The sequence below is a fragment of the Nanorana parkeri genome, unplaced genomic scaffold (assembly GCF_000935625.1).
Source record: "Nanorana parkeri isolate BGI_ZX_2015 unplaced genomic scaffold, ASM93562v1 scaffold3, whole genome shotgun sequence".
NCBI lineage: Eukaryota > Metazoa > Chordata > Amphibia > Anura > Dicroglossidae > Nanorana > Nanorana parkeri.
Window position 1 is genome coordinate 3,786,440 of NW_017306271.1, and position 18,686 is coordinate 3,805,125.

An 18,686-nucleotide genomic window follows, 5' to 3' on the forward strand; every position below is an offset into this window, starting at 1 on the left:
AAAACCTTGTAGGAATGTGCAGTAATAATGCGCTCAGGGGCTAATTTCAAGATTTCTCCAAATTCATATATGACTGGAGCTATAGTCCAAGCTAATCATGTCACAGTGTTTTATACTATATGCAGTGACATAAGAGAATCGCCACTGATATATCTATTCTCAGCTTCTCATTTTCCAAGGTTCTTTGACTCTAATGTCAGGTATATATGAACAACTAGAATTCCTTCTGAAACAAAACCTGTCATCAGAGAATTACAGTCCTGCCATTGCTGTTCCTATTAGGAGATTCCATGTTACTTGCTGGTTGTGCTGACCCTCTGATTTTACTGTATTCTGAGTAACTGACCTGGAACAAGAATAAAGGATAAGGAGTTCATACTTAAAGGAGAACTCCAGATTTTTTAAAAAAATTAACCCTTGCAATGGGGCTACCCGTGCACTGCAAGGATTAACTGCTTGTTTAAGTATAGGAGCGAAAATAAAGAAGATATACTCACTCGATACTTGGTCCCATCTGGCTGCTACACTGGTCCCTGCAGCCTCTTCTCCCCCGATCTCTGGCGGTCTAAGGACCCGTAACGTCATCATGTCTATACAGGTCTAATAGGCGTGAAGACGCCGAGAAACAAACCACAGCCAGAGCAGAGGGGAAGATAGGTGAGCGGTTACTACCACAGGACTGAGCATCAGATGAGTATATCTTCATTAGTTTTGCTCCTAGACCTAAACAAGCAGTTAACCTTTGCAGGGGGGGAGGGGGGGTAGCTCTTTTTTATTTTTCTAAAAGCTGGAGCTCTTCTTTAAATTGCTGCACATTTGTTCAGGGTCAGTGGCTCAGGAAATATTGTTGCCGAAGACAGCCAGACAACTAGAATTTTCAGAAAGAGGCCAGCCATGGCAGCCTCTATATTACTTAAGTACCAGGTTTCATTTCTATTTTGGGACACACTTTTCCTTAAAGTGCACCTGCACCCAGACTGTGCTCATTAAAGGATTTACAAATTCTGAGCAAGCAGTAAAAACAATTTAAAACAAGCCATCACGGACCTTTGTAGCTATAAACATTGTAGAGAAATGAATCTTCAATATTCACAACAGAAGCACTGAATTCCCAGCACTTCTCCCCTTATTTCCCATGGCAACAGGGACTTCACAGCCTGCCAGCCTTTTTAAAAAACACCTATGATCTTTGAGGATGAATTACTTCACAGTACATGCAGCTAAGAAGGTCAGTGATGTCAAGTTTTAGGGCCGGTTCACACCACAAATAGTGCGTTCCAGAGCGTTCAGCCAGCTGCGTTCAGGGGCGGGACCCGCAGTGCGATCTCCGACACCCAAACACATGGCACATTAGTGCCTGCTTTCCGGTCCAGTGAGATCAGCAAAAATAGTGCATACAGCAATTTTGCAGATCGCACTGGACCAGAACGATAGGTGGTGAGATCAATCATTTTGGATGGGGTAGAGTTTTGTGAAGATAGACTTTTATACCAACCTTGTATAACATAATTTCCAAATAACTTCTAAATTTCTTTCTCTAAAAGCCCGATAAGTGCGGTTTTGTAAATGCCAGTCTAACTTTGTGTGTATTTAAAGCCGTGTAGGAATGTGCAGTAATAATGCACTCAGGGGCTAATTTCAAGATTTCTCCAAATTCATATATGACTGGAGCTATAGTCCAAGCTAATCATGTCACAGTGTTTTATACTATATGCAGTGACATAAGAGAATCGCCACTGATATATCTATTCTCAGCTTCTCATTTTCCAAGGTTCTTTGACTCTAATGTCAGGTATATATGAACAACTAGAATTCCTTCTGAAACAAAACCTGTCATCAGAGAATTACAGTCCTGCCATTGCTGTTCCTATTAGGAGATTCCATGTTACTTGCTGGTTGTGCTGACCCTCTGATTTTACTGTATTCTGAGTAACTGACCTGGAACAAGAATAAAGGATAAGGAGTTCATACTTAAAGGAGAACTCCAGATTTTTTAAAAAAATTAACCCTTGCAATGGGGCTACCCGTGCACTGCAAGGATTAACTGCTTGTTTAAGTATAGGAGCGAAAATAAAGAAGATATACTCACTCGATACTTGGTCCCATCTGGCTGCTACACTGGTCCCTGCAGCCTCTTCTCCCCCGATCTCTGGCGGTCTAAGGACCCGTAACGTCATCATGTCTATACAGGTCTAATAGGCGTGAAGACGCCGAGAAACAAACCACAGCCAGAGCAGAGGGGAAGATAGGTGAGCGGTTACTACCACAGGACTGAGCATCAGATGAGTATATCTTCATTAGTTTTGCTCCTAGACCTAAACAAGCAGTTAACCTTTGCAGGGGGGGAGGGGGGGTAGCTCTTTTTTATTTTTCTAAAAGCTGGAGCTCTTCTTTAAATTGCTGCACATTTGTTCAGGGTCAGTGGCTCAGGAAATATTGTTGCCGAAGACAGCCAGACAACTAGAATTTTCAGAAAGAGGCCAGCCATGGCAGCCTCTATATTACTTAAGTACCAGGTTTCATTTCTATTTTGGGACACACTTTTCCTTAAAGTGCACCTGCACCCAGACTGTGCTCATTAAAGGATTTACAAATTCTGAGCAAGCAGTAAAAACAATTTAAAACAAGCCATCACGGACCTTTGTAGCTATAAACATTGTAGAGAAATGAATCTTCAATATTCACAACAGAAGCACTGAATTCCCAGCACTTCTCCCCTTATTTCCCATGGCAACAGGGACTTCACAGCCTGCCAGCCTTTTTAAAAAACACCTATGATCTTTGAGGATGAATTACTTCACAGTACATGCAGCTAAGAAGGTCAGTGATGTCAAGTTTTAGGGCCGGTTCACACCACAAATAGTGCGTTCCAGAGCGTTCAGCCAGCTGCGTTCAGGGGCGGGACCCGCAGTGCGATCTCCGACACCCAAACACATGGCACATTAGTGCCTGCTTTCCGGTCCAGTGAGATCAGCAAAAATAGTGCATACAGCAATTTTGCAGATCGCACTGGACCAGAACGCAGGCACTTATGTGCCATGATCTCAGGTGTCGCTGATCACACTGCGGGCGGGGGGCTTGGCTGCGGTGCCATTGACTTCAATGCACTGTCACTCCCCCTCTCGCCCCTGAACGCGGGGAGGCCGAGCGCTCTGGAATGCACTCTTATGGCTTTTTTTTGTAGTTATTACACCTTATTTTATGTTTCAGTTCTCTTGTCTAATTATGACACCTCATTTTGTGTTTCAGTCCTCCATTGGCGGTTTGCTGGCTTATGAAGTCTGACTGCGTGTCTTTGGATGGAGAAGACTGTCACCCAGTGGTGATAAATGGCACCACCTATAATATAAAACATATATTCAAATCAGCGGGGCGTTACTGCTTGAGTGTAAAAGCCCAGAATGAAATCAGTATGCTGCTAACTCATAACATCATCACTGTAAATTCCACAGGTAAGCCATGAGTTAATGAGATTTATTATTACTGAGACAGATTTTGCAACATTAAAAAAATGCTGAAGTACCTATAGGCTTCATCAATAGACACATGCAAAAGCAATGATGAGAGTTCAGTTAGCTGCAATCAGGAAAGGTGAAATTAGATTAGCAGCTAGAGGTTATTTCACTTTGCATATTGCTCCTTGCCGTACAGTGTAAATCCTATGGAAAATAAAAAAATGCTGAAAACAGTGTCACCATAAATTATATATCACCAGCACAAGTATTGGATTATTGTATATATGTCAGCAGTTTAATAAATTCAGTATCTGCAGTACATGTGTCGTAGGGGTCAACTGATATCGTTTTTTGAGAACCAATACCGATACTGATTATGGGCCACCTTTCCACCGATATCAAGTGCCGGTACTCTGTTTACATCTGGCTGTGGAATCTTGCACCGGCAGATGAACACATAGCCCGGTGGCTAGACCCACCTCCGCCACAATGCAAAGCCACAAAGGCTTTACATTGTGGATTTCAGCAGTGTATTTAGCTGTTAGCCTGGAGTCCTACTTAATGGATAACTTATAGTGAAGTTGTCTTTTAAAGGTTTTCCCCAGGACCTCAGTGTCATCCATATAGCTAAAGACCTAAAGGAGAACTATGGGTTTGTTCTTCCCCATAGTTCTCCTCAGGGTCACGGGAGGACATAAACTAGCGTCCTCCCGTGACCCAAAGTTCATTATATCGCAAACTACAGCTCGCGGTATTCTGAGACCACCGCAGCTGGGACGGATCGCGACATTACTGTAGAGATCCACCCAGCTGCGTGATTAACAGCTGGCTCTGCCTATCTAGAGGCCGAGCCAGCTTTACCCGCCCCCTCCCCCGTTTGTTCCTCCAGTCAGCGCTGCAGGATCGAAGCGAGGAGGGGGCGGATCCCTGCAGGGAGCGGTGACTGGCAGTCACGGCTCTCTGCAGGGACAGGATCGAGAAGTGGGCGAGCGATGGTATGTGTTCCCTCACTTCCCGATCTATTGAGCCGACATGTGACAGTTTCATTGTCACACGTCGGCTTGCACTATGAGGTTGAGTGAAAATCACTCACTTCATAGTTCTCCTTTAAATACTAAATACTGGTACAGATATCTTCACTGTGTGGCCCTCCCCAGCCCTACACAGCCTTTGCAAGAAAAAGGTCCCAACACATGCATGCTGTATCTCATTAATTCCTATGGCTAGTCCTTACTCCTCTGGATGACTGGGACGGCTGTGGGCACCCAGCATCCTTATGAATTGATCGAGCAAGCAACATGTGCAGGGCGTGGACGGGACTTTTTTTTCTACAAAGGCTGTGTGGTGCCAAGCAGTGCCATCCAGTAAAGATCTCCAAGTCTGAAAGCAAGTATTTAGTTGTGTGGGTGATAATAACGGGGGTATATGAAAGCTTTAAAGGACAAATTTACTAAAAGCAGCACTGGAGAGCAGCACTGAGGAGAGAACCACTGTAGCCACCAAAGCATGTCTTGTCTCATCCTCAGCTATAGCCACCATAGTCAGTGGCACAGATCCTTTTCTTTCCTTCAGCAGTTCATTTTTTTAATAGGCAGGGCCTGATGCAGAAAAATCATGGATAGATTGTTTTTCTACTGACTTTCTGTATATTACATGAGAAGATTTTTTTCTTAAAGTATATCTAAATCCAAGAACAAAAATATAATAATATTGCAGTTTACCAATCCTTAGATGTAGTGGCAGCAATTGTTTTTTCTTTATTTTCAGACTAAACACATTTTAGGCAAGTACAGAAAATTACCTGTCGATCTTGTCAGAAATCCAGTGTCCTTTTAACTTCCTGTGCACTGAACTGAAATCTCAAACATTGTTATCAGCTTTCCCAGCTAGCTTCTGCAATCTACAAAACACCACCTCCTTATGTAATTAAGATGAGGAGAGGAGTGTTTGTACCCTGAATCAGGGGAGCAGACTAAGTTGACAATACTGCTCCTCCATAGATACAGTGCAGTGAGTCAGTGTTACCACCCTAGGACAGGAGGTGTGTTAATGGCTCACCAGGTGAAAGTAAGGAAAAAAAAAAACTAATGCAGCCACCACATCTAAAGACTGGTAAGCTGCAGTATATGGGTCATTTTCTTAGCCATAAGTTTTTTTTCCCATATTTTTTTAATAAAAAAGCCACTGAAAGAATTAATTTATTATTAATAATTTTTTTACCAGCACCTCCAAAGCTCCCTTTCCTGCTTCCTAAGTGGGCACTTCTGTATTTCAATAGCAGCAATCTTTGTGAATTCACTTTTACGCAAAAAAAAAAATCTAATCAGTAAAATTAGCAAATAATTGATAGTATACAGTAAAAATGTTGTTCCATTGCTCAGTAACTTTCATCTCTTGTGTGTACCATCAGCACTACTCAGCAATATGCGAGTTAGCATCCAACTGTGTTGTGCTGCACATCATAGAGAACTATCCAATAAACTCAAAGACCACTAACATATATAAAGCCTGCACCGGCATGTCATGTTACAATGTTTGTTGTCTGTAGTTTATGTCAAATTTGCAAAATGTCATTGGGGAATGGGGAGAAGACACTATGCCCCTGATTATGCTATAATGGTCTGGTTGTGTTGGGTCTTTACCTTCATGGTAGCATATTCTGTCAGGGCACAGTACTTTGCTCATATATATGATAGCAGTCTCTTTTTATGCACTCACACAGGTGTGCACCCACTTTGGTTTGTCCTTCCTTGCTGTGCATTATTTGCTGTTGCTGTTGGTTACATCTTCTACACCCTATTCAAAGCTACAAGCCACAACACACAGCCAAAGACCTTGGTGGAGGTAAGTCATTGATTAGAGTGCAGCACACACCAATCCACTTAACTTGCCTTGTGCTAGGACTATCCGCTTGTTTGTATGTGTTGGACATACACACTCTCGCTTTCAAAAAAATACCTCCAAAATACCATTGTCAAAAGGTATGCTTTAAAAAGAACTTCTAATATTGGCAAGCACCAGGGCTGTTGTGATAGAGGGGGCTTTAGTTTAGCATGCCTCCTTAACTGGGTGAACATGTGGGTCAGCAGCTGAAGAAGGGCCCACTTTATGCTATTGGTCCTCCCAAACCTGGTAATTGGTGTAAAGAGATATGGCATGGGAAAGGAGCAGTCATAGAAAGCCAGACACTAGGGCTGCCATCAGGGGCGTAACTAGAAATCACAGGGCCCCATAGCAAAGTTTTGCATGCCCCCCCCCCAGTGATTGCACCACACTTGAACGCAGGGCAATGTATTACCATGCGTTCTGGTGCAGCGGATGACGTGAATGGCACTGCCACATCTGAACAAACCGGATCTGAACAAACCGGTGGCGGTTCATTTCGCCAATCTTCGACACCAGACCCACGAGCTACTTGGGATGGTCATAGAACATGTGGCAACACCACATAGGGGTGGGAACCATGATAGGTATCTTCTCCAACGAGAAGCCTACTGGATCCACACATTGGACACCACCATTCCCAGCGGCCTCAACACGAACCTCATGCTGACGTGCTTCTTACCAGACCGCTAACGCAGTTTTATCAGGGCATTGCGCACCATACGGTTGAATATGTTTTTCTCTAAACCTTTTTCGTCCTCTCCCCCTTGGGTGGCCCTAACGCCACAGCTAGGATCAGAGGACTTAGCACTCACGATTACAATGGTGTTTTATCTTTTTTCCTTTTTTTCCTTTGATCCGACCTATTTCCCCGCTGATATGATACTCCGCTTCTTATGATGCACCACATACGTGCCCAGGTGCCCCGTCCCATGGGATCACATATGTGTCAGATGATGCTCTTGAATGCACACTTATTGCATATAAGTTTACCATGCATGTGTCATGCTTTGCATATCTATTGCTTAAAATTAACATGGGTCACGCGCTGTCGTGAAGATAATGATGCTCTGTATTGCTTATTTATTGCTTATAGTTTACCATGCATATGTCAGGCGCTGCCTTAAATATGATGATGCTCTTGAATGCACATTTACCATGCATGTGTCACGCACTGTCATGAAGAAAATGATGCTCTTTATTACATATTTACTGCTCACAGTTCACCATGCATGTATCATGTGATGCACACTTAGTGCTTATAAGTTTATCTTGCATGTGTCATGCGCTGCCCTGAATATGATGCTCTTTACTGCATGTTTATCTCTTATAGCGTTCCATGCATGTGTCATGCGCTGTCCTGAAAATGAAGATGCCCCTGCTCTTTTATTTTATTATTTTGTATTTTATTATGGCTCCGATCAGGAGAAGTGTTGGCGTCTGTTGACATATCCCTGTGACATTGGCCCCTAAATGGAGTTGAGCTGCTGGACTGCGTCCATGTACTCACATGCCACCTATGTGCACCGGCCATCCCTAGCTTTGCCCACAGTCGTATGCCATAGACTTTCCCAGTGCCTTAGCTCCTGTCGCGAGCCGCACTGCACATAGAAAGTGGATAATGGCAGCTGTTACAGCAGCGTCCCGCCGCACTAATGACACATCCCCATGAGCGCCGATCATTCCCCTACACACAGGGCGAGAGGATACCCCCGGCAGCGGCCGTGACAGCAGCGTCCCGCCGCTGCCATGACAACGGATGACACGATCGGTGCCGGCCTATCACTACAGGGCACATACCCAAAGGCAACCTAGGGGTGCTGCCTGAGTGTGATGAGCACTTGCTCTCCGGCTGGCCACGCCCCCTGATTCCGTCCTGTGTCCCTGTAACAGCAGCCCTGCAGCCGTTACACAGACACACAGCCCTAGCAGCAGCACGGTTCAATTCTTCTCTCCATAGACACGGCACCACCCAGACTTAGCAGCATTGACATGACACAACTCACGAACTATGTTTTGAGCAACCTTTCTATGCATACAGTAACACTGTATTTTGAATTGTGGCGTGAAATGACGTCATAGGATCACTTTTGGGCAGTGGTATGTTCACGCTGGAAGTAAGGAGATTAAGGGGGGACATGATTTTCATGTACAAAATGTTCCATAGTCATAGCGACATTAGCAACAAACTCTTCAAGATTAATTCCGTAACAAAGACTAGAGGCCACCACCTGAAACTGGTAGAAAAAAAATTCAAACACAAGGGGCGAAGGGGGTTCTTCTCAGTTCGCGCGGTTAGGGTTTGGAACTCACTGCCACAAGCAGTGATTTCAGCTAATAGTGTGGACTCATTCAAGAAGCATTTGGACGATTTCCTGAGAAGCGGTAATATACAGGGGTACAAGTACTCCTAATAACGAGATGACACAGGGACCCATACACACACACACACACACACACACACAATAGGTTGGACTTGATGGACATATGTCTTTATTCAACCTCAAATACTATGTAACTATGTAACTATGTATTGGTCTCCTCACATACAAGGATGTGTATAAATACTTGTCCATATCTGTTTGTAATTTTCACTTGTTCTGCCTGATGAAGGGGATCCTGTGTGACCCCGAAACGTTGCAATAAGTGTATTGTTGCATGACACGTCAATAAAAGACGTTATTCTACTTTGGAGTGCCGGTTTCCATAACTTTTTATACTCGGCTCAGAGGGTAGCCATCCGTCGACTACCGATTCACCCAACCTATTTATCAAGGATTTAGCGGTAAGGAGTGCAATGGGTACACGGACTAGCATTGAAGTAAATGGCACGCAGCCATTGTTGCTGTATAGTGCTGTGATAAGAATCTATTACCTTGGCTCCTTTGACTTTGCGGAAATGAGTCACAGTTGCTTGTGAATTGTCCACCCAACATATTTCCTTGCATTGGCATGAGTCAACACATAGAAAAACCAATGAATAGCAGGAATAACATTAAATTGGCTACAAAAGGCTGATCTTACAAACCAATTGAAGGTAATTAAAGGTGTGATGTATCATTTGAATTCTAGCTGTTTTCTCCATCTTTTGTTCGGCTGACCAGAAGTGCCCTATTGGCTTTTTGGGATGTGTTGCTGCGCATTAAGAATATCCTGCCTTAGCTGCTAATTACAAATGATGTGTCCTGATATTTTTTGGCTGCAGCTAAACGCGGAGGTACAATACAACACCGCTCTGAGGCTGGTGTTGCAGGGAGATGAATGTGGATGACTGTTCACAGTAGCAGAAAGCAATTTACACTCATGGTGTGATGTTCAGAAAAGACAGCCATGACAGAATCTGAACCTTATTAGAAGAACAGACTTGTATGTACGCAGAGAAAGCTGCAGGTATGAAAACAAATTGGAATGACGTAGGTTGGTGATGGATCAAAACACTACAAAGAAAACGACAGATGAAAGGCAAGCCGAGGGAATGTGGTATCATCTGTACTCTTGATACTAGAATGGGGTCTTTTGTTTGTGTAAAAAAATGCAAACCTGACAAATAAAGAGGGATTAAATCAAACATCTTTATTGGTGAAAAAGATTATTGTAATATGTAGAAAGAAACCATGTGTTGAGCAAGCCATACTAGGCTTCAAGACTTTCTGCAGACCATTCTGACATACCATGGTGTGAATTTTAATAGGCAGAATGCCTTATTTTTGCTTGTTTTGCTAATTTATTATGAGCTGAGGACCTAAATGAAGCCTGTTTTGAGACAAAAATGGTAGCTGCAGTTTCTGACTTGCTTTTGAAGGTTCTGGTTGCCTGTTATTTTAACCCACCGGCTTTCTAAACTAAAACAAGTGTTTAGAACAGAAAGGTCAAAGAAAAGTCATTTTCTGCATCTTGTTCTGGGTTTAGTTCAGAGTGATAACCAGGCATCATGAATAGGATAGTCAACCAGTGGTATTTTTCATGTTTCTCGTATGCACGACTATCGAATCACCTCAACAAGTGGGTTCTTGCTCCAAAGGTGATTATTTCAGTTCAGCATAAAATACAGTGGGCAGTCAAAGGCAGGCGTAGGACAGTTGTGGACCTCTAATGGACCATTGGTGTGCAAACACGAGCAGTGTACATATGCTAGTTGACCTTGGCACAGGATTCATGCATTTATAAACTAAAGACTCCAGGCTCTAGGTGAATACTGACAGGTTCAGTATCCAAACAAACTTTGTAGGCATTCTGGGAAACTACAAGATTTCCTCAAATATCCAACCCCTGCAATAGCCAAACTGCAATGAGAGAAAAAAAAATCAGGCTTTTAGCTATGCATTGCATGTGGAAGAGGCAGGGGTGCAGGGAGTGCCCTAGAGCGGAGGTTTTGCACTACCTGTCTTACAGATGGAGGGAGCCTACTAAAGTGTGGACTAAGGAAAATATTACTCATTTTTCTTCAACCCCCCAAGCAGAACTACAACCTCCCATTCCCAATGACCTCTGTCATTGAAGAATGTAAACACACAATATTTTGTGCTCAACGCAAAACCCATGTGACCGTAATACTGCTACAACAAAAAACATTTTCTTGCGTTACTGGTTCTAACCTGGCTTAGAATATTTTAAAAATGTGTAAATAAGCATACAGGAAATAACTTTCTTTTACCTGATGATGGGAAAGCAATGTGTCACTGATAAGTATGCGGAAAAAATAGCCTATTTCTCTCCACTGCCTATTGGCACTGACTTACTGGGCCTAATGGTTAATATGGCCCTGGTTGGAAGAGCACTGTTTTGCTCACCCTAAATTTGACATGTTCATGAAGCATTGGCCAACATTTCAAATATGACAAAATAGTAACTCCACTACAGCAGCTCATGGACCTTAGGAGTCATATCTTGTCTCTGCTAGTGATGGGCCGAGTGTTCGATTCGAACATGAGTTCGAATCGAACATCGGCAATTCGAGCACTCGTCGAACAACGAACTTTATGGGATGTTTGCGGTTTATTCGACCGTGGACATTCCATAATTCAAAATTCCCACTGAAGCTCTGATGCCCCAGTGCCTCCTGATTTGAATGGGTCTGTCTGGTTTGGCCATGATCAATGAAGGCAGAGAGCCTGCAGTGCAGTGCCCCCTGGCGGGGGGCCACCTTGACATTTGGGGGGAGGCTCTGTGGCCTTCAGATCTTTTGCCTCTCCCTATGGGGGTCCCTCTTCAGGAGAGCCCTCACCAAGTACTTGGTGGACTGGCTTCGCCTTGGTTCCTAAGGATCGCGGTCCATATGGTTTTGGCCTATGTGAACTTGGTGCCTTGCCCCTGTCATGAGCCTTGCGCTCCATGAGGACCTTCCTCTTTGAAGGAGGACCACAGGACCCTTGTGCAAGCTTTTGTGTGGTGGTGTGATTTCACGATTCACTTTTTTTGCTTTTAGACACCTTGGATTTAAAAAAAAAAGTGGTGAAGTGAACAGTGAATACTTCACAGTGAAAGTGTGAATTGTAAAATGGGATGTGCACATGCATGATCAACAGGAATACTGCAAAAAAGAGTGAAAGTCATCTGAACTTTTTTCAGTATAAAAGTATGATGCATAGTACTGTTCTAATAGCTACAATTTATGTGGATTTAAAACATATCTCAGTATAATTCTACCATATGCTGTACACTAACATTCATAAAGTTGATCCTAGCATTGTGTGGAAAAATACACAAGTGAACCTTTCATTTTCTGCCACTGCGCGTCTGCTGCCAGTATGGAGACGGGTTGTTAATATCTGTGAAGGCGTCGAATGGAGAGAAGCAATGTGTCAGATTCTGCTAAAATAACAAAACTCCCAGCTGTGTGCTTGAACCTTTTGTTCTATAATGAGTACAGGCAGATCCAAACTTTTGAACTGATGAGCAGTATTGGTGCAGAGAAGATTGTGTATTTCTAGCTTTCATCCTGCATTGATGGAGGGGACGTTTTAGGTGGGCTGTAGCATAGGTGTTTTCTCCCCGGGAACTTTTGGAGGCAATTCAAATTGAAATTTTCCCCATTTACATATCTTTGGGTACCAGCATGTGATTCAACACCACCTGGGTCAGCCTATTTTTTAAAAGCATCTGCTTTATCTGCCAAGCCAAAACAGTACCAGCAATGTCTGTCAATGCTCCCCTCCCTACCTCCATATGCATACCATGCAGACGCCTAGGACGTCAGAGTTTGCATGTTTAGATACCTGACTACCCTCTGCTATCTATGAGAACCTTGGATACTTGAACATCTCCATCAGGGGTGCAAGACAACCTTGTTCTGTGTTTCAAATGATCCAACAAAGATTTCAGCAGTGTGTCAGGTTTAAATTCATATTTATTTTATTGGTTTGTACAGCAGAGGGGTCCTGTTTTTTGATGCAGTTAATTATGACTTTATCAGTCCTAGACACATTGAGACTGGGTCCCCAAGCTATCCAGACTGTTAAAATAAAGGGATAACTATTAAGGTCTGAAGTGGTTACTTAGAGTTTAGTAGCCAATGGGAACATTATGTTTACACTGTAGCTGTATACTGTACACTGAGGCTGTATACCAGGCACTGCAAAGCATCTACTCCTACCACACAGGACTGCCGGCTTCTACAATTCACTGTTGCAGGCACCATGAATTACCCAAACGTCCAGCAGCTCAGCTGTGCGTCTATCACCATCTGACTTGTTAGAGCCATATGTGCAGCCGTTTTCCAACTATGGGACTAACTACAGCTAAAGCACCAAATACTGTTGCAGATACAGCTCATAGTTACAGCAAACCAGAAAAATTATATATTATGACTGCTAACACTTCATCAAAATGTTCAGTCACTAATCGGACAAACTACCAGTCCTGGAAATTGTAAATGATGCTGCTGATAAGACAGTTTACATGTGAGTAAATGAACACAGACCAAACCCATCTACAGATGAAGATCGTAAAGCTCAAAGTACTATATGTTTGAGCATAGATGATGATCAAACTGTCCACATATGCAAGTGTAAAACTGCAAATGAAAGACATGCTGGAAGGTTAATTGACTCCTGTCTAAATCAGCCCCGTATGTATGCATGTGAGATAGGGACCTTAGATTGTAAGCTCCTTGAGGACAGGGACTGATGTGCATGTGCACTATGTAAAGCGCTGTGTTAAATTGTCGGCGTTATATAAAATACCGGTAATAAATAAATAATAAATGAAAGAGCTACAGAAAATACAGGAGAAAGCAAATATTTGTAATAAACTGTACCTATTTAGAAAGCTGAAACAGACTAAGCTATGAAAGGCCAGCACATACAGGACTATATCAGATGGACCTTAGGAAAGGTGGAACATCTGCAAGCTATAGGAGAAGAATGAAAATGCTTTCATATAGCAGCACTGCTGCTCATTGATCTCTCAAACAGCTGTGAGACACTTGTTACAGAGCTTAATGCTCACCAGATGAAGAGCTAACCCTGGAATATGTTCAAGAAAAACTTACCGATGAATAGAAATGAAAAACGGAACGTTCTCGTAAGTGTTCCTATGGCAGAACCTGCCCTAAAAACCAACAGCCGAATTATAGTATTATGTATTGTGTGCTAAAAAGACAGGTCACTTAAAGGCAAACTGCAGAATTTGAAAAGCTAGAGTAAATCAGCGAAATGAGACAAGTTAAAGCTAAATTCCAGGATAAGTAAATATTGTCTAAATGCAAAAGGTGTGTGTCATGCTACTTCTCTTGATATGCTCTATGTATTTTTTCCAGATCTGTGCAGTGCCAGCATGAAACTTTGTTTATGTGCACAAACCTCCTGTAATAAAGACCAGTCATTGCTGGTCTCTCCTCTTGTGGAGGGTGACTGGTCATGTGGCTATTAGGAAACATTTTTAAATTAAAGTTTTTGTGCGTGGGGTTCAACTTTAAACAACAAAAGACCAAAAGTGTTAAAGAAGAAATAGATACTTCAGATAGTGAGCAGGCACCTTGTCATTTACCTGTTGCATTGACTCTGAAGTCAATGATAAACATTTCTTCACTCAGCTGGACCAAAGCAAGTTAGAAAGATTTACAACAGCTAATGGACAGTATATAGTCTAAGGAAATAGAGGAAGGTTATCTACATTGCCCTCTATCCTAAACAGTCACAAGAAAGATACTTATCAAAAATGTACTACACTGAGTGGCCAGTTTATTATGACCACCTGACGTTTGTAGGCAAATTAGCTATAATTAGCTATAATTTCGCGCTGAAGTTGCTAGAGGGCCAGACCATTATAAATAGGGAAGCAGGTTGTTTACCACGACAGTAGAAGTGATTTTTTTCTGAAGATATGGGTAAACAATGCGATTTAACAGCCTTTGAACGTGGGATGATTGTTGGCGCTCGGAGCCATGAAGCGAGTATCAGCAAAACAGCAGAATTCGTTAAATGTTCAGGTGGGGCTCATTGTTAAAGTGTTTAAAGACTGGACTGTCAGCCGAAAATCTGGGTCTGAACGTGCGAATTGTGGCCGTCAGCGACTAGTCAATGTTAGGGCAGAATGGAGAGTGGCAAGACTGGTACAAGACAACAGAAGGGCAACAGTGCAGTGTCAGATTCCTCACATCACCTTTCAACATCTCGTGGAGTCACGAGGCGGCCCAACTAAGCCATCTCGTGGAGTCGTCTCGTGGCCCAACGAAGTACTGATGGGGTGGTCATAATAATCTGGCCACTCAGTGTATATGTTTCTGCTCTTGAAAGTAACCCACTATCACTGTCAACAAGCATGCAAATGTAATGACATCAAGCAGAAACAGCTGGTGTGTTTTAATGAAACGTAGCCACATAGTAGCAAAAAGGAAAATCACAGATGAACTATATCAGCTTAAGTGCAGTGAAGTGGTTACAATGTCATAGAGAAAAAGACATTAACTGTATTCACACATGTCACTGTCCTTTTGGACACAGGAATCCTAAACCTATAAAGAAGCTAGCTGAAGATCAAGATGTTCCAAAATATGCATCATATAAATTGATCCACAAAGTTAAATAATGAAGCGTACCAGCTGCATTAAGGAAACAATGACCAGGAAATATTTTCCAAAAGGATTAACAGAGCCCAACAACCTCTAGACTTAATTCACTCAGTTCTCCATAGTCTTATGAAAGTTCAGACTTCAGGAAACATACGGTATTTTCTCACATTCATTTATGACTGCTCTACCTGTTAAACTGCAAAGATGTTCCAGGTAAACTTGAACAATATCTCACACAGGAAAGCAATAAAATTTGGCAAAATACTCCGAACAGATAATGGCACAGAATACACAAGTGGTAAAACACATGCTATACTAAGGTAGCATAGAATTAGAGTTACGTTTCTCAAACCATTTTTCAGTCATAATACCCTTTAAAAGTATGTAAAATCTCAGCTAGATGCCTGTCATAAGTGGTTTTGACAGCGCCACAGCCTGAGCCAGCATTATAGGAAGAAATGCAAAAGCTATCTTTATCTTCTCTATCTATCAAGAAAATAAAAAGGGGGTTAAAGCTGAAGATAAACAGATGACATCTCTCAAAGCTACTATGGAAAGTTGTAAGTATACCAATAGAAACTGCTTAGTTGAAAGTTAAAAGAAGATCTGTCCAACAATGAACAGTTCAGATAAGCAGAAGGAGTAATTTTTTTCAATCAATAATTTTTTATTTTATTTTTGTTTTACAATACAAAACATCAGTCCAACATATCAGTGACAGAGGTTCACGTGTGATGGCAAGACATGGATATTTAGTTTCCTCGACACTTTTGCTACATAGGCACTGCTCCTGTGGGAGCAGCACACAACGGTTTAACACAAAGTTACCAGTAAACATTTCTAAGATCATTAATCTAGTAGAATTAGTGAACTTCTAATATTCTAGATGTAACAGAAAGAAGTGTAGACATATGTGGGGGGCCGCGTACTACCCGTACGCCACCTTCGTTCATTCAAGAGAAGGAGTATTTTTATACATTGCAACCACTACCAAAGCCAGTTTGAAGAATTCCAAAAGAAGATGGAACTTAAAGGAGAAGTAGTTGAATAGGGGTATAGCATGCTGTCTATACAGACATAGGTGCAACAACCATTCTCATATACTATACTGTGATTAGTAGTTCTGCCACTAGGTGGTGGCATTCTTACATAAGGTAATGTTCTTCCTAGTGGAACTACATTGTTATGATGTAATTTCCTGATTCTGTGTTCCTTTTGTTTTCCAATAAAACAAAAAGGGCTCAGCCATGTGCCCAGCACCATCTGACTGATAAGAGTCATATCTGCAGCAGCTTCCCAACAGAGTAGGAGTCCCAACACTGTGACTCAGTCAGGCTATATTTTAAGCATTGTCATTGCTGTCATTCTAACACATGTCATGCACCAGTGACTGCAGGGGGAGCTGTCAATTATGATTTTGTTAGCGAAAAGTTAATGAACAAATAGCAGATGAACCACAGTTTTATATCCACTTGCACAACTTATTATCAGCCAATCTGCTTTACAGGGAGACAAAGAAAGGAATGGATCGTATGACCTCTCATTGATTATAACTCATTATAACATTACGCTAATAAAGGGTAAAAAGGTCCGGAAAGGTGAAAATGACATAAAGGAAACTTTGTTGAGAGAAATGCAGAGGCTGACATTACTGACATTCTTTGAATACTAGTTGTATTGCTGTGTCTAGCTTCCATTAAAGTCAGAATTAAGTCAAAATATCAGACCTGCTTGCTGGTTCTAGGTTTGGTTCTCTGAAAGTACTGGATCAGTATGGCAGCCAGGCAGCTAGCAATAACAGAAAGGGAGATCAGCTATGGAGACCTCCATATTCTCTCAGTACAGGTACTTTTAAGCCTTTTCCTTGCATGGATGTGAGTACTACATCCATGGCAGCATAACCTGTAAACTGATTCCTGCCTGCTATAGCAGGAGTGGCATTGGTGCCTGTAGTGAGTCCAGACGCAGCAGAAGTTCAGAAGTCTTGGAGATGCTCAGAACAGGTCTGCACAAGAAGCTGGTATGAAGATCAGGCAACAGGAACTTGTTAGTGCAAGTAGGAGAATCAATGCCAAGACAAGCATTTTCAGTAGAAGCCGGGCAACAGAGGTAACAATTCAGAAGCAGGAGCAAGGTCAACTTAATAAGACAGGCAACAGAGGTAACAAGACAGGAGTTGAAGTTAGAATGCGAGCCACGGTCAGCAAGATCTGATACAGCAGTGTCAGGAGGCAACCAGTGTCAAACCCAGGCTAGCAAAATGCAGGTCAGGTCATGGGTCACAAGTGCTGACCACCACTTAGCAACTCTCCTCAGTTGTGCTGTGCTTTAAATAGGGTTGCTAGTGCTGGTTGTGCACGCTCATTCACACAAATGCACATGTGCATGAGCATGCACATCAGCATGTGCGGGCATCCATGAGTTCATGCAGTGCGTCACATGCTGTAACATGTGAATGCACAGATGTCCAGGCCCCACTGTGTGCTCAACCTTTCTAACAGTATATTTCACATTTTGATGAAAACAGGGAGGAATGATGGACTGGAGATTTTTTTCAAAAGTGCACCTATCCTTTATGATATGCCAATTTAAAGGTAACATTTGTGAAACTCTCGTACAGTAAAAATTGGCTTGTTTAAATTACAGTAAAAAAAAGGTCTGTATTCTGTTCTAATCACTTTTTCTTTCTACTCAGGTGGCAGATTTTGATTTCTCGCCTGTCATGGACAAGTATGAAACTCTCCCAGACTATAGGGAAATCTCTGCAATAACATGTTGCACTTGCTGCAGACCAGAAGAAGAAACTGAGGAGGAAGCAGAGACTCAGCCTTTGTTACGCACTCCGTCTTCATCAACTAGGAGTTACACAACATAACTCTCATTTGATGCTGTTGCTTTTCTAAAGGAACTCATGCTCAGGTTCAGTAAGTCATTCAGTAGGAATAATTGTGACCATTTTGAACAATCATCTCACTATGTATGTATATGTGCAGATATACGCATAATACTTGGATGAAGTATCAATAATGTATGTCTATGTGCAGGTATACGCATAATACTTGGATGAAGTATCAATAATGAGACGTCTACTCCCACCTGCCCTTTATGGCATAAGTCACCAAGGCAGGAGGAGATGTGAAATCTCCCCAACAGGGATGCAAGCAGCAATTACATTTTGACAGTTGTTCCTTCCTTACACTAGCTAAAGCAATGGAAACATTTTGGCTAGAGCTGTACTTTAATTATTTATCATTTCCACTGTATATGGGTACATCAAATATTGCCTTAATAAGCTCAGCATACAGCTCAGTACTGTACTCATAAAATGTGAAATTGTG

The 18,686-nt window shown here is 42.2% G+C and overlaps 1 protein-coding gene across 1 annotated transcript in view; it reads left to right on the forward strand.

Annotated features, from left to right (window-relative positions):
* TMEM130 (transmembrane protein 130) overlaps positions 1-18,307 on the forward strand; it is a 41,898-nt gene extending 23,591 nt beyond the window's left edge. The window contains exons 6-8 of the mRNA XM_018570642.1: positions 3,250-3,452; positions 6,178-6,299; positions 18,044-18,307. Coding sequence (XP_018426144.1) covers positions 3,250-3,452; positions 6,178-6,299; positions 18,044-18,223 — 505 coding nt within the window. The 3' untranslated portion in view covers positions 18,224-18,307. The remainder of the gene's footprint in view (positions 1-3,249; positions 3,453-6,177; positions 6,300-18,043) is intronic.
* The last annotated feature ends 379 nt before the right edge of the window (positions 18,308-18,686 follow it).